The following is a 26,747-nucleotide window of genomic DNA, read 5'->3' as shown; positions in this document are numbered from 1 at the left end:
CGCTCCATGATCACCACTTCATCAGAATTTGTAACTTATCATGCGCTATGCATTAGATGCAATCCAGTTTTCTTAGTCCCTAGACAATCAAACAAATGAACAAACGTGCCAAAAAAATTTGAACTTATCATCATACAATGATCACACGTGTCACTATCATTACCACTCATCATTAGATCTTAAACCAAAAAATTTGATCAGTTAGGGTTTAACAAAAACAACTAGTAGGGTTTACCAGTTACATTGCATAGAAAGGCTTTAACCTTATACATCGGTTTATCGGTTCAACTCCCAAACTTACATACTGGTTTACAACATCTTCCTCAAATCTCTTCCTACTGATTACAAGATAATATCAATAACAACAACAATATCATAAATGCCATTACTGGTTCAATTGATATCAATGACAACAATCATATCATTAATGCAATCTTCATGCAAATGCCAATAATCTCCCCCTTTGGCATTAATGGCAATACAAATATCAACGCCTCTGATTTCTATTGTGATTGGTGAATAGGAATCTTGATTTGTATTACCATGTATTCACCATCTTTGTTTGTCTTCAACCTGTTACTGGTTCCCCTCTACCAATCACATAATTCTTCTCCCCCTTTGATAGCAATGCCAAATTGAAATTAAAACATGTAATATCAAAATTTCACTATGCATCAACAACATATTGCAACTTGATTCTCCCCCTGTGGAATACATCCACTTCTTCATCAATCCATGTAAAATTTTGCAAGTGATTCAAGGATTGATGCAATTAGCATCATGCTCAAGTAACTTCATGAAGAGGGACAACCCCCAACTGACTTCTAAGATACTCAAAAGTAGTCTTAGATAGAGGTTTGGTAAAGATATTTTCAAGTTGCTCCTTGGTAGAAACATTCTCTAAGATAACATCTTTACTCTGAACTTTTTTCCTCAAGAAGTGATACTTCAATTCAATGTTCTTGGTGCGAGCATCCAAAATAGAATTCTTAAAAATATTTATGGCATTTGTATTATCACATAATATTTATAGATTCTGAGATCTTCATCTTAAAACCTTCCAGAATATGCCTCATCCAAATATCCTATGTGCAATTCATATAAGCTTCAACATACTCATCTTTAGTAGTAGATTGTGAAGTACAACTCTTCTTCTCACCACTCCATGAAACTAGCCTTCCTCCTAGAAAGAATGCTCCACCGGTAGTACTTTTCCAGTAATCAACATTTCTTGCCCAATTAGCATCTGTGTATGCCTTCAAATCAAAGTTTCCTCCATATAGATACCATAATCCATAGTCAGATGTACCTTTAAAATACCTAAAAATTCTCTTGGTTTCTATCAGGTGTGCTTCCTTTGGATTCTTCTGAAATCTAGCAACTATACCAACCGCATGGGCAATATTTGGTCTACTATGAACAACATAGTGTGATTTTCCAATCATTAACTTGTATTCCTTTTCATCAACAAACTTAGATTCATCTTCCTTGGATAACTTAAAACCTGTAACCATTGGTATTCCAACTGGTTTACAGTCACTCATGCCAAAAGTCTTCAAAACCTCTATCACATACTTAGATTGTGTAATGAAAATACCATTCTCCATTTGCTATATCTACAAGCCTATGAAATTTTTTATTTCCCCTACTAAAGACATTTCAAACTCATTTTTCATTTCGTCTGCAAAACTATTGCTCATGACTTCATTACCTCCAAAAGTAATATCATCAACAAATACTTCATTGACCAGTATTTCATCTCTTTCAGTAGATAAATACTACTATCACCACTGGTTCTTGCAAAGCCTATCTTCATCAGATGTGTATGAAGTTGTTCATACCATGCTTTGGGTGCTTGCTTTAATCCATACAAAGATTTATGCAATCTACATACCATGTCTTTCTCATCAGTCAATTCATAACCATATGGTTTCTCTATGTATACCTCTTCTTCCAATATCCCATTAAAAAATGCAGACTTAGCATCCATCTGATATACCTTGAACTTCTTACAGGCTGAAAATGCAAGTAAATTTTTGACACCTTCTAGTCTTGCTACTAGTACAAAAGTTTCACCATAATCTTCTCCTTCTTCTTGAGCATAACCCTTGCAAACTAATCTTGCCTTGTAGAAAAGTACAACACAATCTTCATTTAACTTTTTTCTGAATACCCATTTAGTACCTATAACATTCTTGTTTACCGGTTGGGGTACCAGGGTCCAATTGTTGTTCTTCTCGAGTTGATCCAATTCCTCCTCCATAGATTTAACCCAATAATCATCACCAAATGCCTCCTTAGCACTTATAGGTTCAATGGTGGAGATCATGCAAGAGTTCTCTCTTATTTTTCTTCTAGTTAGTACTCCAACATCCTTATCCCCAATAATCTTCTTAGGATTGTGGTTCAGTCTCACATAACTAAGAATAACATGATCATTCTCTTCAGGTTTAGCTTCTTCATTATCATCTTCTTTGGAATTTATTTGTTCTAGTTGAACAAGTACATCAGGATTTGCTTTATTGATTTCTGATTTAACAGTTCTAGGTTCCAAAAGCAAAATGCAAGGATCTTCATCCTTTTTCTTTGAACTGGTTCCTTATGAGACTTTAAGATATTCATCTACTCGAACATCAACACTCTCAACAATTCTCTGTTTCTGGTTGTTGAAGCATTTATAGGCCTTACTCCTAGTAGAATAGCCAAGAAATATGCCTTCATCACTCTTAGCTTCAAGCTTTCTTATGTAATCACCTCATATAATAAAACATTTGCTACCAAATATCTTAAAATATCTAATATCGGGTAATCTTCCATACCAATATTCATAAGGGGTCTTGTCCTTACCTCTTTTCATCAAAACTCGGTTCATTGTGTAGACATTTGTACTTACAACTTCTTTCTAAAAAATTTCACTACACTTCCTTGTATCAACATTGTCCTAGCAGCTTCAACCAATGACCGTTTGTTCCTCTCTGCTATACCATTTTGATGTGGTGTCCTTGGTGCAGAAAGTTGCCACTTGATACCGTTCTCATCACAATACTTAGTGAATTCCTCAGAAGTAAATTTACTGCCTTGATATGTTCTCAGACATTTTTTCTTTTTGCCACTCTCTTTCTCAGCTAAGACCCTGAATGCCTTGAACTTACCAAAAGCTTCATTCTTATCCTTTAAGAATGTGACCCACATCATCAGTGAAGGTCATGAAATATCTATCACCTTGAATGCTTCTTGTTCTCATTGGTCCACATAGACCTGTATGAACCAAATCTAACAAGTGCTTTGCTGAGAAGGACTTGCTCTTGAAAGTTGAAGAAGTCATCTTTCCTAATTGACACTCTTTACAAAGAGCATTAACCAGTTTGTCTAGCTAAGGAAAACCTCTTACTATCTTGGACTTGCTCACTTTGACAATGTTATCAAAGTTTATATGACAAAATCTCCTATGCCAAAGCTAGCTATCATCTATCTTTGCAATCAAACAGTTGCTAATTTTAGGATTAAGATGAAATACATTACCTCTAGTTTGTTTCCCAGTTGCAATCAATTCACCTTTGTTGTCAAAGATTTTGCACATACCATTTCTAAACTCTAGTGGGTATCCTTTGTCATTAAGTTACGCCACACTCAAAAGATTGTGCTTTAGGCCTTCAACCCAATAGACATTGTCAGCACTGCTCTTCCCTTTAAGAGAAATAACTCGCTTACCTTTAACCATATAGGGTGAGTCATTGCCAAATCTGACAACACCACCATCAAATTATTTCAAGGAAATAAATTTTCTCTGATCACCAATCATATGATGTGAACATCTACTATCAATGATCCAATCATCAAAGTTATCCATCCTAGACACTAGTGCCTTCTGGTCTGATATCTCTTCCTTAATAGCTACAAATACAATATCTTCACTAGCATTATCATCAAATTCTTCATCAGTAATACCACTATCAACCACTATAAGACAATCTCTCTTGTATTCATTTTTACCATTAGGACAGTTAGATGCTATATGACCAATCTTGTTGCATGCAAACCATTTTGAAAGTAGTTTACCTCTATATTTCCCAATGCCTCTAGGCAGTCATTTTGCCCATAATGCTTCAAGCTCTACTAGGTTGTCTTCATCATCACCATCTCTGTTGGATCTAGATTCATAACCATGACAAGTATCTCTACTTTTTCTCACAAATGGGTTAGAGACAAAAGCTCTGAATGCAGATTCTGATTTCTGTACACTACCATCATAACCATTTAATTCAAAAGCAGTAAGTTTGCCAATGATAGAGTCAAGAGTTACCTTAGTTTTGTCAATGGACTTCATCTCCTGAATAGCTACAACTCGGATAGCATAGACTGGTAGTAGGGTTCTGAGTACCTTACTAATCACTGTGGCATCTTCCACTTTCCCTCCTACACTCTTTATTTCACCAGCTATCTCTTTTATCCTTTGACGATACTACTGGATATTCTCACCTTCAGACATTCTCATGTGATCAAATTTTCCTCTTAGGCTCTCCTCTTTAGCAATCTTAACATGATCATCACCACTATAAATGTCTTCAAGTTGTTTCCATACTTTATGTGCAACTTCAAGACCATGAACATCTACATATTCAACATCAGACAGGGAACTGATAATAGCCTCCAATGGTTCATGATTTTCTTTCTATTCTTTCTTCTGGTCATCAGTCAAGGTTCCATTAGGTGTAACATATAGTGTTTCTATATGATCCCAATATTGACTTCCCATACTCTTAATGTAAATCTTTATTATGTTGCTCCATATCCTATAGTTATCTTTGTTGAACTTTGGACCTTCCTTCTTCATCATGATCTACAAGATCTTTTCCTCAAGTTGTTAGGCTTTTAGATTTAAGAGGACTTGAGATGCTCTGATACCAATTGATGGTATGATGAAATAATAAATATCCAGTTGATTACTAAGAGGGTGGGTCAATTAGTAAACTAAAAAATTGATACAAACTTCCCAATCTCAAATTCAAACTCACAAAGTAAACTTTCACTATCAAAATCAACACTCAACATCAACTGGTTAACTATTCTAACAACTTAATAGTAAACAGCTTCAATCTTGTAAACATGTAAATGCTTAATCATATATCAACATATTCCATCTCTTAATGTTTCTAGCTATCATGCCTTATCAGAATAGTTAAGTAGTCAATCGAATCAACAAATAAGATCATAACCACAAAAAAAGCATTCACCACTTGACACAAATGTTTATACATGAAAAACCCAAATACATAAAAACCACGGTGAGATGAGACTCACAAGATAGCTATCTGAACTCTTTTGAAGTTCGTCCTATAAAGAGCTAGGCATGTTAAAGCTTTTACAATAAGTCATGTTAAGAACTATTAGGAATCACCCTGTTAAGGGATTTACAAAATGCATTGATGAAAATAAAATAGCTTGTTAGGGGTAACCTTGGTAGAGGATTTGAGAGTCCAAGATAATGGATCACCTTGTTAAAGGATTTAAGAAGTAACCAAACTTGTTAGAGCTTACCCAGTTAGGGGATTTTAATTCTGCTATAATTGTTAGAAAACAATAGGTTTTCTTGATCTGTTTGAATAACACTACAATTTCTTGATCAAATCCTTTTAAGATTCAATCTCCCTTTACTCAAACTGTTGATCCATTCTTTGGTTAGGGAACCACACAATCAACTGATTTCTACCAACACTTTGTCAACAACTTTACAAACAAATTCATCGACCTTAAATACAAATCAATTAGGTCGGTAACACAACAAAAACAAATTTCCCTCATAGAGATTACAAACAAATCAATTCAAGTGTTATCTTTGGATTTACATAGAAATCTATACATATTCTTCAAGAAAATTCCAACTGCTCCATGATCACCGCTTCATCAGAATTTGTAACTTATCACATGCTATGCATTAGATGCAATCCACTTTTCTCATTCCCTAGACAATCAAACAAAGGAACAACGTGCCAAAAAAATTTGAACTTATCCTCATACAATGATCACATGTGTCACTATCATCACCACTCATCATTAGATCTTAAACCAACAAACTTGATTGGTTAGGGTTTAACAAAAACAACTGGTAAGTTTTACCAGTTACATTGCATAGAAAGGGTTTAACCTTATACACTGGTTTACCAGTTCAACTCACAAACTTACATACTGGTTTACAACATCTTCCTCAAAGCTCTTCCTACTGGTTACAAGACAATATCAATAACAACAATAATATCAGCAATATCATAGATACCATTACCTGTTCAATTGACATCAATGACAACAATCATATCATTAATGCAATCTTTATGCAAATGCCAATAACATGAATTTGTTCAACAAGTTTCCTTATCAATATTTCATGGAAGACTAGATGGGGGGAGAAGTAGGAAGACCATTGTTGGGATAGTTATATGTGTTAGCCATTATATAATAACTTTGTTGTTGTGAAATTTTTTCTCTCATCCTATCTCTTTGAGTGATGTATATTACATATTTTATGATGGAATCAAGGGTTCTTTTATCCTATGTTTCTCATGTTAACTCTTATATCATGTGTGTACCTCATGATTACAAAATTTTATACCTAATATATGGTGTTTCAAGAGTTTCTTCTTTCATTCAAATGATTTGTCATTAGACAATTTAAATTTTCAAGATTTTTTGGAACTATTGTTAGAAGAATATTTTTAAATATATAATTAGTTTCTTTATAAAAAAAAATTATGCTAAAAATTTGAAAGATCTACCATGGTGGTGTTATAATAATTATGCAATAAGGATCAATGAGCAAAGACTAAGGACCATAATTGCAGATGCTAGACAAACAATTTCTTCTCACTCTCTATGTGCATCTTATTATGGCCCAAATTTTATGCTTCTCCATGGAGTTATGCCCAATTGGTAACATGGATATTCTTCACTAGCTCCAAGTAACAAAATGTTTGGTCAACCTCACTACATGGTATGTAGGGAATTGGTCTTTTATTGTTTAATATTGTCATCTAATATTCTAATCTTGTATTTGAAACATTTTTCTTAAGCAGAGTTCATCTATTTATTAATAGACAATTGAGTTTTGGGTGAAAAGATGAAAAACTCTAGAAAATGAAATTTGTTTAAGTTGGGAAAATTAAGATTTTCTTACTCTTTGTGAGTTTGGGGTAAAAGATAACCTTCCTGGGAGTTATGTTTAGAGTCGTGGTGATTACTAAAATAGGATCCACCATCTCAATGGTTGTGCGCACATCTCATAGGTTGGATATGCCCATGCTTACATTATTATTGACAAGATGGGATTGTAATGCAATTCTACCAATAGTGTAGAGGGATTTATCTTAATTATCTAGAAAGTGTTAATGATGAGAAACTTCAAGTATAATTTATGAGATTTAACTTTAATATACACATGTATAATAGGACAAATCATAGCTTTACTCTACAATGAAAAATGGGCACCATTCAATATTTAAGTAAAGAGAGGTATTTTTATATTTCCAAATACTAAAACCATTTTTCAATCTAAAAGTAGGCCTAATCTTGGTAAATTTATTTTTCAGATTAGAGCAATTTACAAGAAAAACCATATGTTAGAAGAAATGGGTAGCATCAATGGATTTGCAAAAGGCATGGATACAATTCTAAGCTTCATGAGTTTTGGAGATTATAATCTCAACTGATCACCTATAAAATCACCCTTACATCCTTTGTATGCACAAATATATCTATAGCATTAAAAACAATTCTTGTAAGAAAATATTTCTTAGGATTTGAATGGTTTTCATCTTACTTTCTCCAACCAACCTATTGTACCATATACAAGTTTCTCATAGATTGTGGGTAGCCTATAAAGCATTTAATTTTTATTTTTTCTCTCTCCTCCATAGATGCCCAATTTTCTATATATTGTATGACCAAGTCTTTTGTATCCACTCTTTTATTAGTCTACCTATGCCCACTTGTTAGTAGTAAGAAGTTAAGTATGAGTTTCTATGATGTTCTAAAATCTAAAGAATGTAATTAGGTCTTAAAGTCATTAGAGAAGCAACTTAGTCAATCGATGCAATGTTTTATTTTAATTAATATAAATTTTAACCTTGTTTTCTATTATATCTCATCCCCCTTTAATCCTAGAAATTGTATCATGGCTTTAAAGATCCAAGAGAGTCTTGTTGTTGAAATAATTAAGTGGGGTAGCTATAGCCATTGTTGTAGAAGTCTAAAGGCATTACAAAAGAAAAAATAAAGAGGTTTCAGGCCATTGAATAGGCTAAGTAGAAAGAAGATCCTGGAGTCTTGATGATAAAGACATTGATTGGGGTAGTTGTAGTCATGGTTGTCACAAGTATAAATGCATCACAAAAGAAAAGATAAAGAAGTTTTAGGTCGTTGAATAGGAAAAGTAGAATGAAGATACTAGAGAGTAAGAAGATTTTAGTCTTTTGAAGAATATATTTGCTAACAAAGAATATGTTGTTACTATTGTTGATTTTGAAGTTGGTTCTGTAGAGTGTAAAATGTTTAAGAAGTTTTTATGGATATTTGTATAGGTTGAGGAAGAGTGAAAGTTTTTTTGTAAAAGATAAGCCTATGGTACAGGCAATGTCTAAATTCTATAAAATAAATTAAGCAAGAGGAGTTAAAAAGAGAGATCAAAGGAGGATACTAGTTGTCTTAGGTTATGAAAATATAAGTGAAGTTATCAATTAATATATATATATATAATATGGTTGAATGTTTTAGATTCTAAATTTGTACAGGCATGTTTAAGACTAGTAAATCTCATGAGGATCCTCAAGCACCAGTAGTGTGTCCCTATAAGAGGTGTTGAAAAAAAAAGTGTATCACACCTAATCCTATAATTTACTTGTGACCAAGTGGACCAGGGCTCAAGGTTAACATATTACAATATAATAATGGGATTTCCTAGGTTTCATTTCTAGAATTTAAAGGTTTTAGATGTTGAAGTATCAATTGAAGAAGTCAAAAAGGAAATTGGGATTGGCATTTTTAATTAAGGGAAGCATTAGAGATTGTAATCCCAACTACCTCACCTATACAATCACCTTTACATCCTTTTCATCCACAAAAATATCGACAAAATTGAAGACAAGTCTTGTAAGTATATCTTTCTTAGAATTCGAATAGATTTCATCTTAATTGGTCCAACCTATCCATTGTCGCATCTGAAAATTTTTCACATATTGTAGGTAGTTTAGTAAAAAATATTTTATTTTTATTCCCTATCCTTCACAAATTCTTAATTTCCTATATATTGTAGGGACAATTCCTCTTTACTCTCTTTTACGAGTCCATCTTTGCAAAATGGTTAGTATTTGAAAATTGATTTCTATTTTGTATGAAGTTCTAAAATATGAACAATGTAATCGGGTCTCAAATTATTAGAGAAATAGCTCAATCAAATCAATATAATATCTTATTTTGATGAATACCAATCTTAAGTTTGTTCTCTGTTTTATCTCGTGGTCAATCATTCCTACAATAAGCTCTAGGATAGAGCTATAATAAAAAATTTAAGTAATCCATATGAGAAAAAGCCAATGATAATTGAGAACATTTATATGGATTAACCAACTACCTAGGGGGAGGTCCTCATATAAAATGTGCTAAGAAAGGTGAATTAATTTTATAGCTAAACTGCAAGATCAAATGGAAAGGAACCTGTGATGTCATTTCTCAACAAATGGCCAGAGCTATCATTTGATATTTTTTATAATCCAACATAGGAAGATGAGGAATGACTACAATTAAATATGTAAAATCAAGCCCAAAATATAGCTATAAAAAAAAATAACAACAATAAACATGGCAAACAAGGGCACTAGTCAAAGAGAAATGACTAAAATATAACAATCTAGTTTTTATTGTATTCAATCCAATAGTATACAATCACATTTCAGTATATTGTACAACTTCATATTTATAGTTGAGCTTAAAAGTTTCTAGTATTCTAAAGAATTCTAAAACTAGAAAGGTCTTTTTTCTAGACAACTTCTAGTTGCTTATCTTATTCTAGAATATTTTATATGTCTAGAAATTTCTTATTTTACTGTCCAATATTATTCCTTATAATCCACCCTTAAGATTGGATAGAATATTAAAAATAAGATGTACAAAGGAGATACAAAGAAGAGTAGAACATTATAACACTATCCCCCCCTTGAAATTCACCTCTAACATACCATGTATTCCTCTTCGTTTCAAAAATATGGCCTCAATCTTACTCTTAGTAAATACAACAGTTGTTTGTTCTTCACTTAGACAAAATTGTAGATTAACAATAGTTGATTGGACCAAAGATCAAATGTAGTGTACATTAAGTTTAATATGCTTTATTTTTCCATGAAAAATAGGATTGTTGGCAACTTGGATGGTGCTTTGATTGTCACAATACAAATTAGTAGTAGTAGGAAGGCAAAGCCCAAATAATTTTTTTGAATCCAAACTACTTCTTTTCCTACTTCTTTTTCCTAATCTATATTCTTCTTCAGACGAAGACAATGATGTAATTGGTTTTTTGCTGCTCCAAGTAATTGGACTTGACTTGGAAGCTGAAAAATATAACCTCAAGTAGATTTGATATTATATATATCACTTCCCCAATCAAAAAATATATATCCAACCAAAAAAATCATAGTCTTGTAGCTATAGTGGATAGCATAGTGTAGTGTTCTATGAATATATCATAAAATTGTCATACCAACTAACCAATGACTTATGTAGGTACCTACATAAATGTTGATACTATATTAATTGCAAAAAAAATATCTAGTCTAGAATGAGTCAAATAAACCAAGATTCCAACAAATTTTCTATATATAACAACATCTACACTTTTAGAAGTATATTCTTTAGTAAGCTTGACTCCTCATTGAAAGGGAGTAGCACTTGGCTTGCATTCAAGCATGTTAACTTTTTCTAAAAGGTCCAAAAACCATACTTTGATTGTGAAATTAATAGTCTATCAGGAAGTCAATAGATTTGTATTCCAAGAAAATAATTGAGTTCTTGCAAATCACTCATATCAAATTCCTTCTTAAAATTAGATTTTAAATCATTTATTAACCAAATATTTGGTCTAGCAATAAGTAAACCATCTACATAAACTACAACAACAAGAGTCTCTTCTTGTAATTTCTTCACATAAGGATTTGGATCAGATTTACACTTTTTAAACCCATGAAGTAGAAAGTTCTTATCAATCTTTTCATTCCATGCTCGTGGTACTTGTTTAAATCATAACATGACTTCTTTAATATACAAACATGATTAGGATTTTTTTTGTGATCTACAAAACCTTGCGGTTGTTTCGCATGTATTTTTCATATAAATATCCATTTAGAAACGAATTTTTAACATCTCTTTGATGAATATGCCACCCAAGACTTGCAACCAAGTGAGGAATAATTTTAGCTATATTCAATTTAATGATAGCAGACAGGGTTTCTTCATAATCACTAACCTTTTTTTGATTAAATCATTTATCAACCAATCTAGAATTGAATTTCTCAATAAATTTAATATTTTATTTTGTCAACTCACTGGCAACCAATCATATTCTTACTTTGGGGTGAGGCACAAGCACCCAAGTGTTGTTCTTTACCAATGCATCATATTCCTCTTTCATAGCTTGATCTCATTCTTTCTTCCCTCTAGCTTCTACATATGAGATTGGGTCATTTACTTGTACTACTTTGTCCATGAGAATGCTACCATTCCTTTCTTGAGTTTTAGGGCCTTGACTATGAATTTACTCAACACTCCTTGTCTTTTGTCTAGATGAAATATCATCTTCTTCAACATTAGTGCCTACAAAACTTGGTTGATCACAAGTATTAGTTGTTTGATTAGTGCACACTTCATCCTGATTGATATAGGGATCATTAGTTGTTGTAGAAGAAGTGGCTAGAAGTTGTGAATGTCCATCAAACTTTACATTTCTACTAACAATTTTTTTTTCATATAACTTGTAATCCTTTGATTATTCATTGTAACCCATAAAAAAACACTTATGACTCTTTGATTATAAATTTTACCTCTTTTCGTTAGGAATGCATGTCCTAGAAATACACCAAAATATTTTTAAATACCCAATGTGAGGTTTCCTACCACTCCAAGCTTCTTCAAGAGTGATATTTGTGAGGGATTTGGTGGGGATTCTATTCACAATACATGTAGCACAAGAAACAACAAAAATTAAAAAATTATTATGCAAACTTTCAGAATGCAACATACAACAAGTCATTTCTAAAAGAGTTCTATTCATTCTTTTTGCAACCCCATTCTATTGAGGGTATAAGGAATTGATTTTTGCATCTTAATACCATATTTTACATTAAAATTTATGATTACACAATATTCACCACCATTATCTATTCTTAAGCATTTAATTCTTTTTCCACTTTGGTTTTCAGCTGATGCCTAAAACTTTAAAAAACTTCAAACCTACATTTTTCCTTTCATGAAAATACTAGCTTGCTATAATAATCAATAAAAGCAAGAAGGTTCTTGACACTTCAAAGTGATGGGTAACCTGGTTCACATAGATTACTATAAATGAGTTGTAGTGGATGATTAGCTATTTATGATTTTCTTGATTCAAAAAGATCTTCATGGTGTTTACATAATACACATGCTTCGCACACACCTTCAGAAGTGGAAATTTTTGTCAGTCCTGTAACCATATCCTTTCTAACCATGTCTTACAACTTTCTATAATTTATATGTCGAAGTCTACCATGCCAAATTTTTGACATGTAAAACTAGGGGAGAGTGTGTGGTATTCATCAACAAACCCATGAAATTTAAAAAGACCCTCTTTATGGTTAACTCTACCAATAGCAATTAAATTTCTTGGGTCTTTTCTATCTCTAACAATAAATTGATCAGTAGTGACAACACCATCAGATCTATCTTGAGTAATTTTAAATATTGAATGAAGATTCACCCCTAATCCTTTAGCCAATAAAATTGTTATCAAAGACCCATTTGTAACATTGACAGTTCTTGGTCCTAATAAAAGAAGTTTCATATTATTCACAATAGTAATTTCTTAATCTCAATTCTTCCCCCCATGAAAATAAATAAACAAAGATCTATCTCTAGTCATATGAAATGATGCTCTCGAATCTAAAATCCATTATTTATTAGTTTCTAAAGAAAAGTATCTCCCCTTAACAATAAATTCTCTTTTGGGTCTAGCTCTTACCTCCATATTTGGTTGTTCTCTCTTTTTGAGGGAGATGGCTATGAAGCTATGTGTATCCACTTTTCCATTCTTAAATATTTCCTCCTTGGGTTTATACTGTTACCTTTCATTGTGCCTCCTCTTAAAACAAAATTTCTTCATATTCTTCTCACCACCATAATACCTCCAAATAATGGGTTTTCTTCCCACTTTCTCTTCTGCATCATCATTTCTAGAAAAGTGGTTAGAATCATCATTTTTTTCAAATTTATTATTGTGTTTTCAATTCTTCTTTCCATAAACATTTCTATAAAATTAATTTCACTCAGCTACATATGCATGTTTCTTTTTAATATAACCTTCTTTAACAAGTTGAACTTCTTCATCTAAAATTGACTTGCAAAATTGATCAAAAGTTCATTATGGGCCATTGAAATTTAATTGAATAATTCTTTTGTTTGATTATTTAAATAATTTGTATGGTTGGGGAAGCCTACTTCCAACCATTACAATCAACTTAAAATATTTTCTTGCATATTCAATTCCTATTTCCTCAACTATACATTAAAATATGTAACTTCATTAATCAATCTTCTTTTCAAAATCAGTAGGATCCAAGTTCACCAATTTTTCTTCTATAGTAAACATATTGGCAATATCTTCATCTTTATAATTTTTTCTAAGTTTTCCCACAACTCTATTAGATCATGTATATCAACAAATCTTCTATTAAGATTGGGGTTCAAGGCTTTACAAATGATACCTTTAGCTTGCTCCAACTTGGACTTCTATAGCTCCTCTTCCTTTTCGAATTGAGGTTCCCCAATTTCTTTGTTCACTATCCTCCACAAATATTTTTCTCTTAAAACATTCTTGACTACAATCTTAAAATCTGCAAAACCACTTTCATCAAAAATAGGCAAAAATTTGTTTCAAGAGCATATGTTAGTAAGAAAAAAATAGCTTTTAAACAAATATCACTCCAATTAAAAATAAATTCTAAATTAGCTCTAGCTCTAATACCATGTAAAAACATGTCCAATTTTGTGAAGAAACTAAGGTATAGCATTTTAACTTAAAGTTCTATTTCATTTTCATTAGTAATTTTTTCAACCTGTACATTGCAAGCCAATTTCTCTTTTATCAATCCTTGCTAAACAAGTTTTAGCAGTCTTCCCAAATTGTTTTGAAGAACTATAGAAATAAAAAAAAAAATTATTTACACAGATTCATGCAGAAAACATTGCTTTCTTGCTTAAATGTCTTCGTAGCTAAGCTTATACCTTTCCTGACAATTCATTGCAAATTATTCATTCTAGTTCTAAAGTGGAGTTTAAGAACATTGAGCTAACAAATCGGTTACACAACTCTAAACCTTTTGTAGTAACAATCCATCCCTGTTTTAGTCCGGCCGTTGTTGGATTTACAAAGCAAAACACTGTCTCATCCTTAGAGAATTTGAAATCTTTAAATACTTGAGAGTCTTTTGTCCACATCATCATGTGTATTGCATTGGCGTTCCCATCATCCATGACACACGAGGTGTTCATATCATCCACAACACATGACCTGTTGTAAGTATGACCATCTACTGTTACTTCAATTTTAAAAAACTTATCTACCACAAGGCATAGTAAAATTGCACCTTCTAAATCTTCATTGACAAACTTTGTTGGAGTTAATCACCAACTGCCTTCACCTACTATGCCTTCGTAGATTGCCTTTCTGTCCACTATTGTCTCTTCAACTCCTCGTATTTTTGAAATACACTTATAAGACAGATTTAAATATTATATAATTTCTGATGACAATCTTTTTGCTCAGATCTTTTCTTGCTAAGTCTGTAACTGCATTTAATACTATGTTCTTTTCTACTCTAAAATGCATATACCGTAATATGAGTCTTTTCATACAGCTGGTATGTATAGAAGATTATAGAAGTTTGTAGAATATATACAGAAGAAATACTGTAACTAGAATAGGGGCAGTTTTAGCGTGAGCAAGAAAAAGATAAAATATGGAAAAATTTTGATAGCTGTATGTAATAGTAGGGGACTCTATTTTGAATATATATCTAAGCATGAAAAGGAGCAACAACTCAATGTATTGAAGCAATTTAATGTATGTTTTTGAAGTATATAAAAATGAAAAGATATTTCTCTGGTTGTCTCTAATATTATCTTTGTTATTAAGAATTTATGCTTTTAGTTTTCTTTTATGTTTCTTTTCCTCGGCCTCTCAGTCCATCAGTGGTATCAGAGCTGAAGGTTAAAAGTTATTGGGTGAAGTGATTGAGAAAGTTTTTCAAAGAGATAGAAGGGTTTTTTCACAGTCTATAATGGTAGCTCCAAGCACAAGTTTGACAAATCCACAGATCCCACAGTTTAATGGAAAAAATTATGATTACTGGGCAATCACAATGAAGGCATTATTTTGTGCACAAGATTTATGGGAGTTTGTTGAAAATGGCTACCAAGAACCAGTAGATGCAACAACATATAATGCATTAACTCAAGCAGAGAAAGACTTATTGAAGGAAAATAAAAAGAAAGACTCAAAAGCCCTCTTCCTCATCTTTCAAGGAGTGAATGAAAGCAATTTTCCAAGGATTCAAGCAACAACAAAGTCCAAGCAAGCATGGGACATTCTTCAAATAGCCTATCAAGGGATGGAAAAGGTAAAAATAGCTAAGTTGCAAACGTTAAGAAGGGATTTTGAGACCATCTACATGAAAGAATCAGATACAATAGAATCATTTTTCACTCAAATCATTAGATTGGTAAACCAAATCAGATCTCATGGTGAAAACCTTGAAGAAAGAAGAGTGTTTGAAAAGATTTTGAGAAGTTTGCCTACAAGATTTGAATCTATTGTGGTGGCCATAGAAGATACAAAGAATCTCTCACAATTTTTAGTGGATGAGCTTCATGCTTCACTCATTTCTCATGAGCATAGACTAAGTAGGTCAACAAATTCAAATTTGGAGCATGCATTCAAGATACAAGTTTCAATCAGCCATGGTAGAGGCAGGGGAAGAACAAATTTCAAAGGTAGAGGAAGAAATTCATATAGAGGTGGAAGAGGCAGCCCATCAAACTCAAGTGGAAGAGGTAGCAGCCCATCAAGCTCAAGTGGAAGAGGCAACTATCAAATATCAACTCAAAATCAGCCCCAAAGCCAAAGGTATGACAAATCCTTAGTCCAATGTCATTATTGCAAGAAATTTGGGCATTAGATAAATGAATGTAGAAAGAAGCAATATGATTCTAGACAACAAAGTGCAAATTTTACCAAGGAAAATCAAACTCAGGACATCATGTTCATAGCTTGTAATGTTGCACAAGAAAGTGAGAAAGAAATATAGTTTTTAGACTCGGGTTGTAGCAATCATATGACTAGAAATTTGGAAATGTTTTCTAGTTTCGATGAGAGTGTAAAATCAGATGTAACATTGGGGAATGACAACAAAGTTTTAGTTATGGGTAAAGGTAGTGTCAACACTCTAACCAAAATGGGGAAGAAAAAGTACATTTCAGATGTCTATTTTGTTCTTGGACTGAAACATAACTTAATGAGTATAGAGCAGCTCATTCAAAAAGGGTATAGAGTCTATTTCAAGAACAAAGAATGCACAATTTTAGTCAAATTTCCAAGCAATCAGCTCATAGCAAAAGTCCAAATGAAAAGCAATAGAATGTTTCCCCTAAGGATAAAACCAGATTTGAAAGTAGAGTTTTCTCAAGAACAATGAATCCACAAGTGCATGAAGGAAAAATTGCAGTAGTCCCCCAAGTAGTTTATCAAGCTGAAATTAAAGATGAAAATTGGTTATGGCACCTAAGATTTGGGCATCTAAACTTTGGAAACTTAAACTTATTGCATAAGAAGAAAATGGTGATGGGGTTGTCACTAATAGAAAAACCGGATAGAATATGTGAAGGATGTATTTTGGGTTAACAACATAGATAGAATATGTGAAGGATGTATTTTGGGTAAACAACATAGAGAATTAGTTCCAGCCGGAAAGTCAATTCATGCAAACAAACCATTAGAGATTATTCATTCAGATTTGTGTGGACCAATGCAAACACCTTCCATTGGTGGGAGCTACTACTTCTTGACATTCATTGATGACTTCACAAGAAAAATATGGGTCTACTTTCTAGAACATAAGCATGAGGTGTTTCATTATTTTTGTCAATTCAAGGTTCTTGTTGAGAAACAAAGTGGGCACTACATCAAAGCATTGAGAACAGATAGAGGAGGTGAATATATCTCAAATGACTTCATAAGATTTTGCAAAGACCATGGAATCCACAAACAATTTACTACAAGGTATACCCCACAACAAAATGGTGTCGCTGAAAGAAAAAATAGAACAATAATAGAAATGGCAAGAAGCATGTTGAAGGCAAAGCATTTGTCAAATGAGTATTGGGCTGAAGCAGTAGCATGTGCAGCATATATAATTTATAGATCTCCTACTAAAAGTGTTATCAATATGATTTCGGAAGAAGCATGGAGTGGAAGAAAACATAATATTTCTCATATGAGAGTATTTGGATGTGTGGCATACGCACATGTGCCAAATGAGTTGAGAAGAAAGTTGGACAACAAAGGAGAAAAATGTATATTTGTGGGATATAGTGATGAGTCAAAAGCATACAAGTTATACAATCCAATCAGCAAAAAGGTTATAATCAGCAGAGATGTGCAGTTTGTAGAAGATGAATCATGGGATGGAACTTTGGATAAAACAATCAATATTGCAGCCAACATACCACAAGAAGAAAATGAAGATTTTATATCAGTAAATACTCCTTCAAATGTGACTCCTCCTATAGCTATTCAAGGTCAATAAAGTGGACAACAAATAACACCATCAAGTGTAAGGACATCCCCACACACTCAAGCAAATACTCCATCAAATGTGCAAGTAACACCATCTTCAATTGGCAGTCTTGGTGCTGGACCATCAACCCACATTCAAGAAATTCAAGTGACATGTCCAATCCTACATTAGCAAGCTTGAGGAGACAAAAAATAGAAGTTTAAGGGTGATTTATGAACAAAATGAAGGTGAAAATAATGCAGGTCAGACTTCTCTTTTTGCTTTATACTCGCATGTAGATGATTCAATTCATTTTGAAGAAGCTATTAAGGAAGAAAAATGGGTGCAAGCAATGGATGAAGAAATTGATGTAATTGAAAAGAATGAAACATGGGAGTTAGTCTTCCACAAGGAAAAGAGGTGATAGGAGTGAAGTGGGTTTACAAAATAAAATTGAATGCAAATGGAGATGTGCAAAAACACAAGGCAAGGTTGGTGGCAAAAGGTTACTCACAACAACCTGGGGTAGACTACAATAAGACATTTGCACCGGTTGCCCGCTTAGACACCTTGAGAACAATACTAGCCATGGCAGCTCAAAACAAGTGGGCAGTATATCAAATGGATGTAAAAACAACTATCTTGAATGAATTTTTAGAAGAAGAAGTCTATGTGGAGCAGCCACCTAGATATGAGATTTTGGGTCATGAAAACAAGCTTTACAAGCTCAAGAAGGCACTTTATGGACTCAAACAAGCCCCAAGAGCATGGTATAGTAGAATTGATAGTTATCTTTTACAAAATGGATTCAATAGGTGCAACAGTGACCCTACATTGTATACCAAGATGAATGAGCAAGGTGAGATCATAATTGTTTGTTTATACGTTGATGACTTGATATTCACTGGTGTTCTTTCAATTGGCATGTTCAAATAAGCTATGAAGAAAGAATTTGAGATGACTGATTTGGATTTAATGAGATATTTTCTTGGTATTGAAGTAAGTCAAAATGATAAAGGTATTTTTATTTCACAATCTAAGTATGCAAATGATATTTTGAAGAGGTCTAATATGATGAATTGCAAATCAGCACCAACACCAATAGTGATGGGTTTGAAGTTGAGTAAAAATGACAAAGGAGCTAAGGTAGATCCAACTTTGTATAAGAAACTTGTTGGTAGTCTCATGTATCTAACAGCCACAAGGCCGGATATAATGTTTGGAGTTAGTCTCATTTCAAGGTTCATGGAGTCTCCAAAAGTTACACATTGGAATGCTGGAAAAAGAATTTTGAAATATGTTAGTGGAATAAAGAATTATGGAATATTTTACTCAAAGTCAAATGATTTCAAGCTGATAGGATACACGGATAGTGATTGTGCTAGTAGCATAGATGATAGGAAGAGCACTTCAGGCTATGCTTTTCATTTTGGATCAAGCATAGTATCATAGGCTTCAAAGAAACAACCAATTGTTACACTTTCATCAGCTGAAGCAGAGTATGTAGCAGCTATAGGGGCAGCGTGTCAAGCCGTTTGGATGAGAAGAATGTTGAAAGAATTGAGGTATGAACAAGAAAGTGCAACAAAGATATATTGTGATAACAACTCAGCTATAGCATTATCAAAAAATTTAGTATTTCACAAAAGGAGCAAGCATATAGACACAGGGTATCACTTCATCAGGGAGTTGATCAACAATGGAGAAATAATTTTGGAACATTGCAAGTCAGAAGACCAATTTGCTGATATCTTCACCAAACCATTGGGAAATGAAAGTTTTGTGCATCAACAAAACAACTTGGGTATTGTAGATGGCAGTTGTGATTAAGAAGGAGTGTTGGAGTTAATCACCAACTACCTTCACCCACTATGCCTCCGTAGACTGCCTTTCCATCCACAACTGTCTCTTCAACTCTTCGTATTTTTGAAATACACTTATAAGACAAATTTAAATATTATATAATTTCTGATGACAATCTTTTTGCTTAGATCTTTTCTTGCTAAGTCTGTAACTGCATTTAATACTCTATTCTTTTCTTCTCTTAAATGCATATACCGTAATATGAGTCTTTTCATACAGCTGGTATGTATAGAAGATTGTAGAAGTTTGTAGAATATATACAGCAGAAATACTGTAACTAGAACAGGGGCAGTTTTAGCGTGAGCAGAAAAAGGATAAAATATGGAAAAATTTTGATAGCTGTATGTAACAGCAGGGGACTCTGTTTTAAGTATATATCTAAGCACAAAAAGGAGCAACAGCTCAATGTATTGAAGCAAGTTAATGTATGTTTTTGAAGTATATAAAAATGAAAAGATATTTCTCTAGTTGTCTCTAATATTATCTCTGTTATTAAAAATTTATGTTTTTAGTTTTCTTTTATGTTTCTTTTCCTCTGCCTCTCAGTCCATCAAACTTCACAGAAAATGGGCTTTCCGTTTCTAGTAAGCGCGAGGGAATGCCCTTCACTGTAACATTTTGACAACTGTGAGTTAATCCTTCCTGCGCATTTTACAAAAAATCAATATCAATCACGAAATCGTCAATTAGTAAAGATGCAATTTTCATAAGTCAAAATCCAATCTTAAAGAACATATATTAAATACCATTTCACCAACGCCCTCCATTTTCATAGTTGCTCCACAAAGAATGGCAGTTGATACGCTCGATGGAATGCCCATCAATTTTTGTAAGGAAAACAACTGTTTTAATGTCCTAATTATATTATTTTGTAAACTAGAAAGCTGTTTAAGATTCTTTTCCGACAATCTGATTAATGTCTCGATGTATTCTATAATGGTGAAACGCATAGTCTAGATTGATACGAGCATGTTAACAGACACTTTTATCTTATATTTTCAAAATATCTACAAATTGATGTCTTTTATTTAATTTACATATCTTTATTAAATAGCTTGTTTTTATACTCACCAGAATGTCTCTCCAAGCAGACCTGGAGACTGTGTTGAAAGTGGATATCTGAAAATATGATAAGTTTTTCAACTGGGCCAGTCCCTGAACGCTCCCCAGCCTCCAACACTCGTCTGCTTTAATTTCTTCTACTGAGCTCAGATCTTCCACATTCAGGCTTTCCAATCCATCAAACCCACTAATATCAAGAGATTTAAACCGTGTGAGATAAGAAAGGCATGTAAATGTCTTCAATGCTCGACAATCCATCAGCTTTAGGCTTATCAAACTGTCTGGCAAACCCTCAATATTTGTTAAACATAGATTGTTGGACAGATCAACTATTTCAAGATTGGGACAAAGAGATTTGGCTTGAGGAATATACACCTGGCTTATGCGGCTGTCTCTTATGATCAGATTTGTTAAACAACATACATTGTTCTGATGAGATGATCTCAAAGCCAAGTTGTCAACAACATCCGCTACATGATCTGCACTCCGGATTATAAATCTATCCGAAGGAGTTCTATCCGAGTCCGTTTCCATTTCAAACCCTTCAAACATTAAACACCACCGCACATCCAATTTTTATGTATTCATCCATGCTATTCTTTCTGGTAACAACCTCAGAGCTGAACACCGGGATATCCGCAATTTTTCCAAATTCCCCAGCTGTTCAATGGAATCCCCAATGTCAAGTAGACTGAAGCACTCAAATAGAATGAGTTCTTTTAACAGGCCCAAATTATTCAAAGACGATGTTAGAGTTGTCAACATTATGCTCCCTGTGAATAGCTGTTGCAGGCTTTTCAGTTGTTCAAGACCCTCAGGCAGTTGCTGCACAGTGGTATGAAGTAAATTTAAATACCTCAAAGACCTTTGATGTGTGGTTCCCCAGGGCAATTCACTCAGCAAAAGGTATCCTTCCAGGTCTAAATACTCCAGGGTGGAGATTTCTCCCAGATCTCTGCGAACGAGCTTCTTGCAATCTCTCAATGATAAATATTGAAGTTGCAATAATTGAGTCAAGGAAGTGGGCAACTCTGCCAAATTACTGCATCCTTATAGATCTAAATGTGTGAGGCCTATGAGTTCCTCAAATTTAAGAGAGAGTGACGGCAAAATTTTCATATTTCTGGAGACTATTTTGGCATATATTTTCTTCACCTTGTTAAACCATAGCTGAATTCTATTTTCTGCCCTGATTGAAGAGAGAACCTCGTAATTTCTTCTTCGGTGAAAGCATAACCTAAAAGGGAAGAGCGTAAAGAGTAGGCACTTTCTGGTCCTTTAAATTGACATTAGAAAGCTCCAGTACCCTTAAACTTCTCAGTGAAAAACTTGAAGGAAAGACGTTGCAATTACATTTACCCAAGCGAAGCCATACCAAATCTCCAGAAAAATTATTAATGTCAAGTGAACACCGAAGCACCAAAATGGTTAATCCACATATCTCCTGGTCCTGTAAGACTACTGGCAATTGAAGCTTCTCATGATCTTATAAGGCGACCAAATCTACACCTCCGCATCGATAGGAATGAGAAGGAAAGAATTTAAAGAAATCTCTGGAGTCGGTCAATAAAGACGGAGCTTATAAGGCTACCAAATCTACACCTCCACATCGATTTTGTGTTCTCAGCTACCACTTCATGAGCAGGTTTTAAGAAGGAAAATCATTAAGTCTGTTTTTGGTGAGACGTTTCTCCTTCCTCTATAGGATGTGCAGAATGTTGAGGTTAGTCTTTTTGCATTCTTTCAGCGAGATTTGTTTTCTTTGAAATCTGTCATGAGAAGGCGATGCGAGAGATTCGAGAGGATTTATAAGTTCATTTACAGTTTTGATCAATTGAATCGTGAGCATAGAATAATGAATTGAAAGGTGATTACTGTTGGAAGTGAATTGACTTTAAGAGGGGGGTGAATTAGAGTCTAAGAACTTAACTCATACAAGAAGTTTTGATAGAGAACCTTGTTGAAAGTAAACCAAACATAACAAAATAGTTTTTCTTAAGTATACATACTGATATGATCAAACTAATGAACTGAAAAGAGTACCTTTAAATCAACAAAATTGAAATTTTAGAAATGAAGTAAATTACATTTAATTTTATAAATGAACTTGCAGATATAAAATTACAATTGCATGAATTAGCACAATGCAAAAATAAATGAAATAATCGAACATATCAGAGCATGGAACTAATGGAAAACTTTTGACACAAGACACAAAGATTTCATGAGTGGAAAATCCTCTTGGGGTAGAAAAACCACTCGTAAAAATCCTTTTTATTATAACAATGAGCACCAACTCTGTACACTGTCTGCAAGCTACACCAACCACAACATAATTGCAGAAATATACTTGTGCAACTTTGAGATTATAAGAGTACAACTGAAAACAATTTCCTTTTACAAATATACTGCCATAAAGTGCAGAGAAATCACATACTCTATATACTCCGTTATTTGTATGAAATACAATAATCCTTTCTGCCCTTGATTTCCAAAATCAAATTCACACTGAACTTCTGAAAACAGAGTTTTCACAATATGCAATGAAAAACCCTTTCAATCTTTTTCACTGATCACGGCAAGTAACGCACAGTTTTCCCTACCTTTTTCCACATTTTTTAAAATGTCACAGCCACGATATGTATAAATGCCCAAAGAAGTAAAATCAGTTCAAAAACTGAAATGAACTATTTTTTTTAAAATCAAAACTGTTCCAAAAACAACCTTCCAAATATACCTTCAAAAATAGGGTAACCATATTGGTTTGGGTTTCTAAACAGAAACATGGATTTTGTACAACATTTAAAAAATAGTTATAAATGAGAAAACTGAAACCCATATGAACAATGAATCGCTTGTTTATAGCATATAAAACACTTGTAAAACTTTTGTTATCTTAAACAATTACATGACCGTAAAAAAAGAACCATCAAACTCTTTATTGCTGCTCATCTCTTTTTACAAAAGAGAAAAATATTTTGTAATCTTTTACTGCTCTATAAAAATTTGAAATAGAAAATCACTATTACAGCCTCCAAATTACCCATGGCGACACCTTCTAGGGTTTGTACAACAAAATAAAACACTGTTGTTTATTCTTTTTCTTTTACCACTTAAGAAACCAAAATATAAAATGAGATTTGAAAACATTTGAAGTCCACAATAGAGTCTCGTGCAAGAATGCCAGGTATGTTGATGCCAAGTCATTACGTGGCTGTACACATCATAAATTTCACTGAACATTATGCAAATGAGGCATGATAGCATTATTAATAAAAATATGCCAATTGTTTATCAACATGTCTTTCATGATGTCACCTTTTTTTTTGTCGTCAAGGGCAATCAAGAGTCAACAAACTCCCCCTTTGTCCTTGATGGCAAAAAAAAGCATGCCATCATTGACCTAAATCTCATAACCAACATACTCACTGTACCATAAATATCATTGTGTATCAAGTATAAAGTAATTTAAATGTAACTATCAATAGTCACATTATTCCACTATATTGCCACTGTATATCACTGTACTGTCAATAATCACATTATTCCACTATATTGCCACTGTATATCACTGTCAAAGATGCCACTAAGATGCCACTGTATATTACTGTCAATGATGTTTGTTTCTCCCCCTTTTTGTCTCAAGGACAAAGGGCAAAGCAGCACATGGCTTCTAGAGGAGCAAAGCTCCCCCTCAATTTGTGCAAGAAGTGAGAATACCAGATTGAGAGAGAACTCCCAACCTTTCCCAAAGCCTTTCAAATGTTTCTTTGGATAAAGCTTTGGTAAAAATATCAGCCACTTGTGCCTGAGAAGGCACATACAAAAGCTGAAACTCATTAGCCAACACTTGGTCTCGCAGAAAATGTAATTTCATAGAAACATTTTTAGTGCAAGAATGCATAACAAGATTTTTGGAAAGACTAATAGCACTTGTATTGTCAGAAAAGATTGAGACAGGCTTAGCAATAGAAATACCCATATCAGCAATTTGGTGGGACATCCATATCTGCTATGTACAACATGCAGTAGCAGCAATGTATTCAGATTCTACAGTGGACAAAGTAACACAATCTTGTTTTTTGTTGTGCCAAGCAACAAGACAATCGCCTAGAAAGAAGGCAGCACCACTGGTGCTCTTGTGATCATCTATACAGCCAACCCAATCAGAATCAGTGATACCAACAAGAGTGAAATCATTAGTTCGAGGATACCATACACCATATTCTAAAGTACCCTGAATATACTTGAAAATTCATTTCACAACATTCAAATGAGATTGTTTTGGTGCAGATTGAAAATGTGAAACCAAACATACTACATACATCAAATTTGGTCTAGATGCAGTCAAATATAACAAACTACCTATCATTAATCCATACTCTAATTGATTTACCTCAGGTGAGTCATCAGACATAGATAATTTACAACCAGTTTCCATTGGAGTGGTAACTGGTTTGCAGTCTGTCATGTTAAACTTCTTAAGCATTTCTTTGGCATATTTAGTTTGCGACAGAAAAATGCCTTGTTTAAGCTGCATTACTTGAAGACCAAGGAAGAAGGTTAATTCATCCAACATGGACATTTCAAATTCAGATTCCATGATTTTAGAAAACTTTTTAGACAAGGAATCATTATTGCAGCCAAAAATAATGTCATCCACATATACTTCAATAACTAGAATGTCATTACCTGCAACCTTAACATATAAATTGTTGTCCACTCCTCCTTTAGTAAATCCATTTCTTGTAAGATGAGTATCCAATCTAGAGTACCAAGCTCTTGGAGCTTATTTAAGGCCATAGAGTGCCTTTTTTTATTTGTACACATAATCAGGTTTATCTATAGATTCAAAACCTTCTGGTTGTTCCATATAAACTTCTTCACCAAGATAGCCATTGAGAAAGGCAGTTTTGACATCCATCTGGTAAAATTTAAAATTTTTATAGTAAGAGTATGCAAGAAATATTCTGATTGATTCTAATCTAGCTACAGCTGCAAACGTTTCACCAAAGTCTATCCCTTCCTGTTGTGCATAACCCTTACAAACAAAACGTGCTTTATTTCTAACAACGTGTCCAGATTCATCAAGCTTATTTCTAAAAACCCATTTGCCTCCTATCACATTTTTATCATCTAGCCTAGGCACTAACACCCATGTTTGATTCTTTTCTATTTGATTAATTTCATCTTTCATAGCATTTAACCAAGATTGATCAAATAAAGCATCAGAAACATTTTTAGGTTCAAAATCAGTTACCAAACAACAGTGCTCAGCAATTTGAGCTTGTTTAGTAGTTTTTGCTCTTCTTCTGGTCAAAATCCCTATGTCCATGTTACCAATAACCTGATTTTGAGGATGTCTCTTTGTAATAATCCTTGAAGGAGTATATTGAGGAATTCTTGTTTCTGCATTTGAATCTTCTGCATTTGAATCCTCTGCATTTGAATCCTTTTCATTAGAGCTTGGTTTGCTCATTTCATTTTTCTTTTATGTTTCTGTAGATTTAGGATCTTGATCAAGCTTTATTGGAGCATCTTCTTCAGCATCCTGCAAATCATCCCTTAAGAGAAACTGCTCATCAAATCTCATATTTACTGTTTCAACAATTTCCTTCAACCTATTATTGAAACATCTATAAGCTTTTATCTGAGTAGAGTATCCAAGAAAGATACCCTCATCTGTCTTAGTATCAAAACTTGCTAGATTTTCCTGATCCCTCTTAATATAACATTTGCAACCAAAAATTTTGAAATATTTAA

The 26,747-nt window shown here is 33.4% G+C and overlaps 1 protein-coding gene across 1 annotated transcript; it reads right to left on the bottom strand.

The window, feature by feature from the left end:
- Positions 1–24,996: 24,996 nt before the first annotated feature.
- On the bottom strand, positions 24,997–26,463 carry LOC131876197 (uncharacterized mitochondrial protein AtMg00810-like). The gene is made up of 4 exons (XM_059221030.1): positions 26,245–26,463; positions 25,842–25,908; positions 25,381–25,676; positions 24,997–25,221 (listed from the first exon to the last, which is right to left on the bottom strand). The coding sequence occupies exons 1-4, from the start codon at positions 26,461–26,463 to the stop codon at positions 24,997–24,999; spliced, it is 807 nt and encodes a 268-aa protein (XP_059077013.1).
- Between the last annotated feature and the right edge of the window lie 284 nt (positions 26,464–26,747).

Source organism: Cryptomeria japonica, chromosome 5 (genome assembly GCF_030272615.1).
Source record: "Cryptomeria japonica chromosome 5, Sugi_1.0, whole genome shotgun sequence".
NCBI classification, from domain to species: Eukaryota; Viridiplantae; Streptophyta; class Pinopsida; order Cupressales; family Cupressaceae; genus Cryptomeria; species Cryptomeria japonica.
The sequence above is the reverse complement of the archived record's forward strand: the minus strand, read 5'-3'. Positions and strand labels throughout refer to the sequence as shown.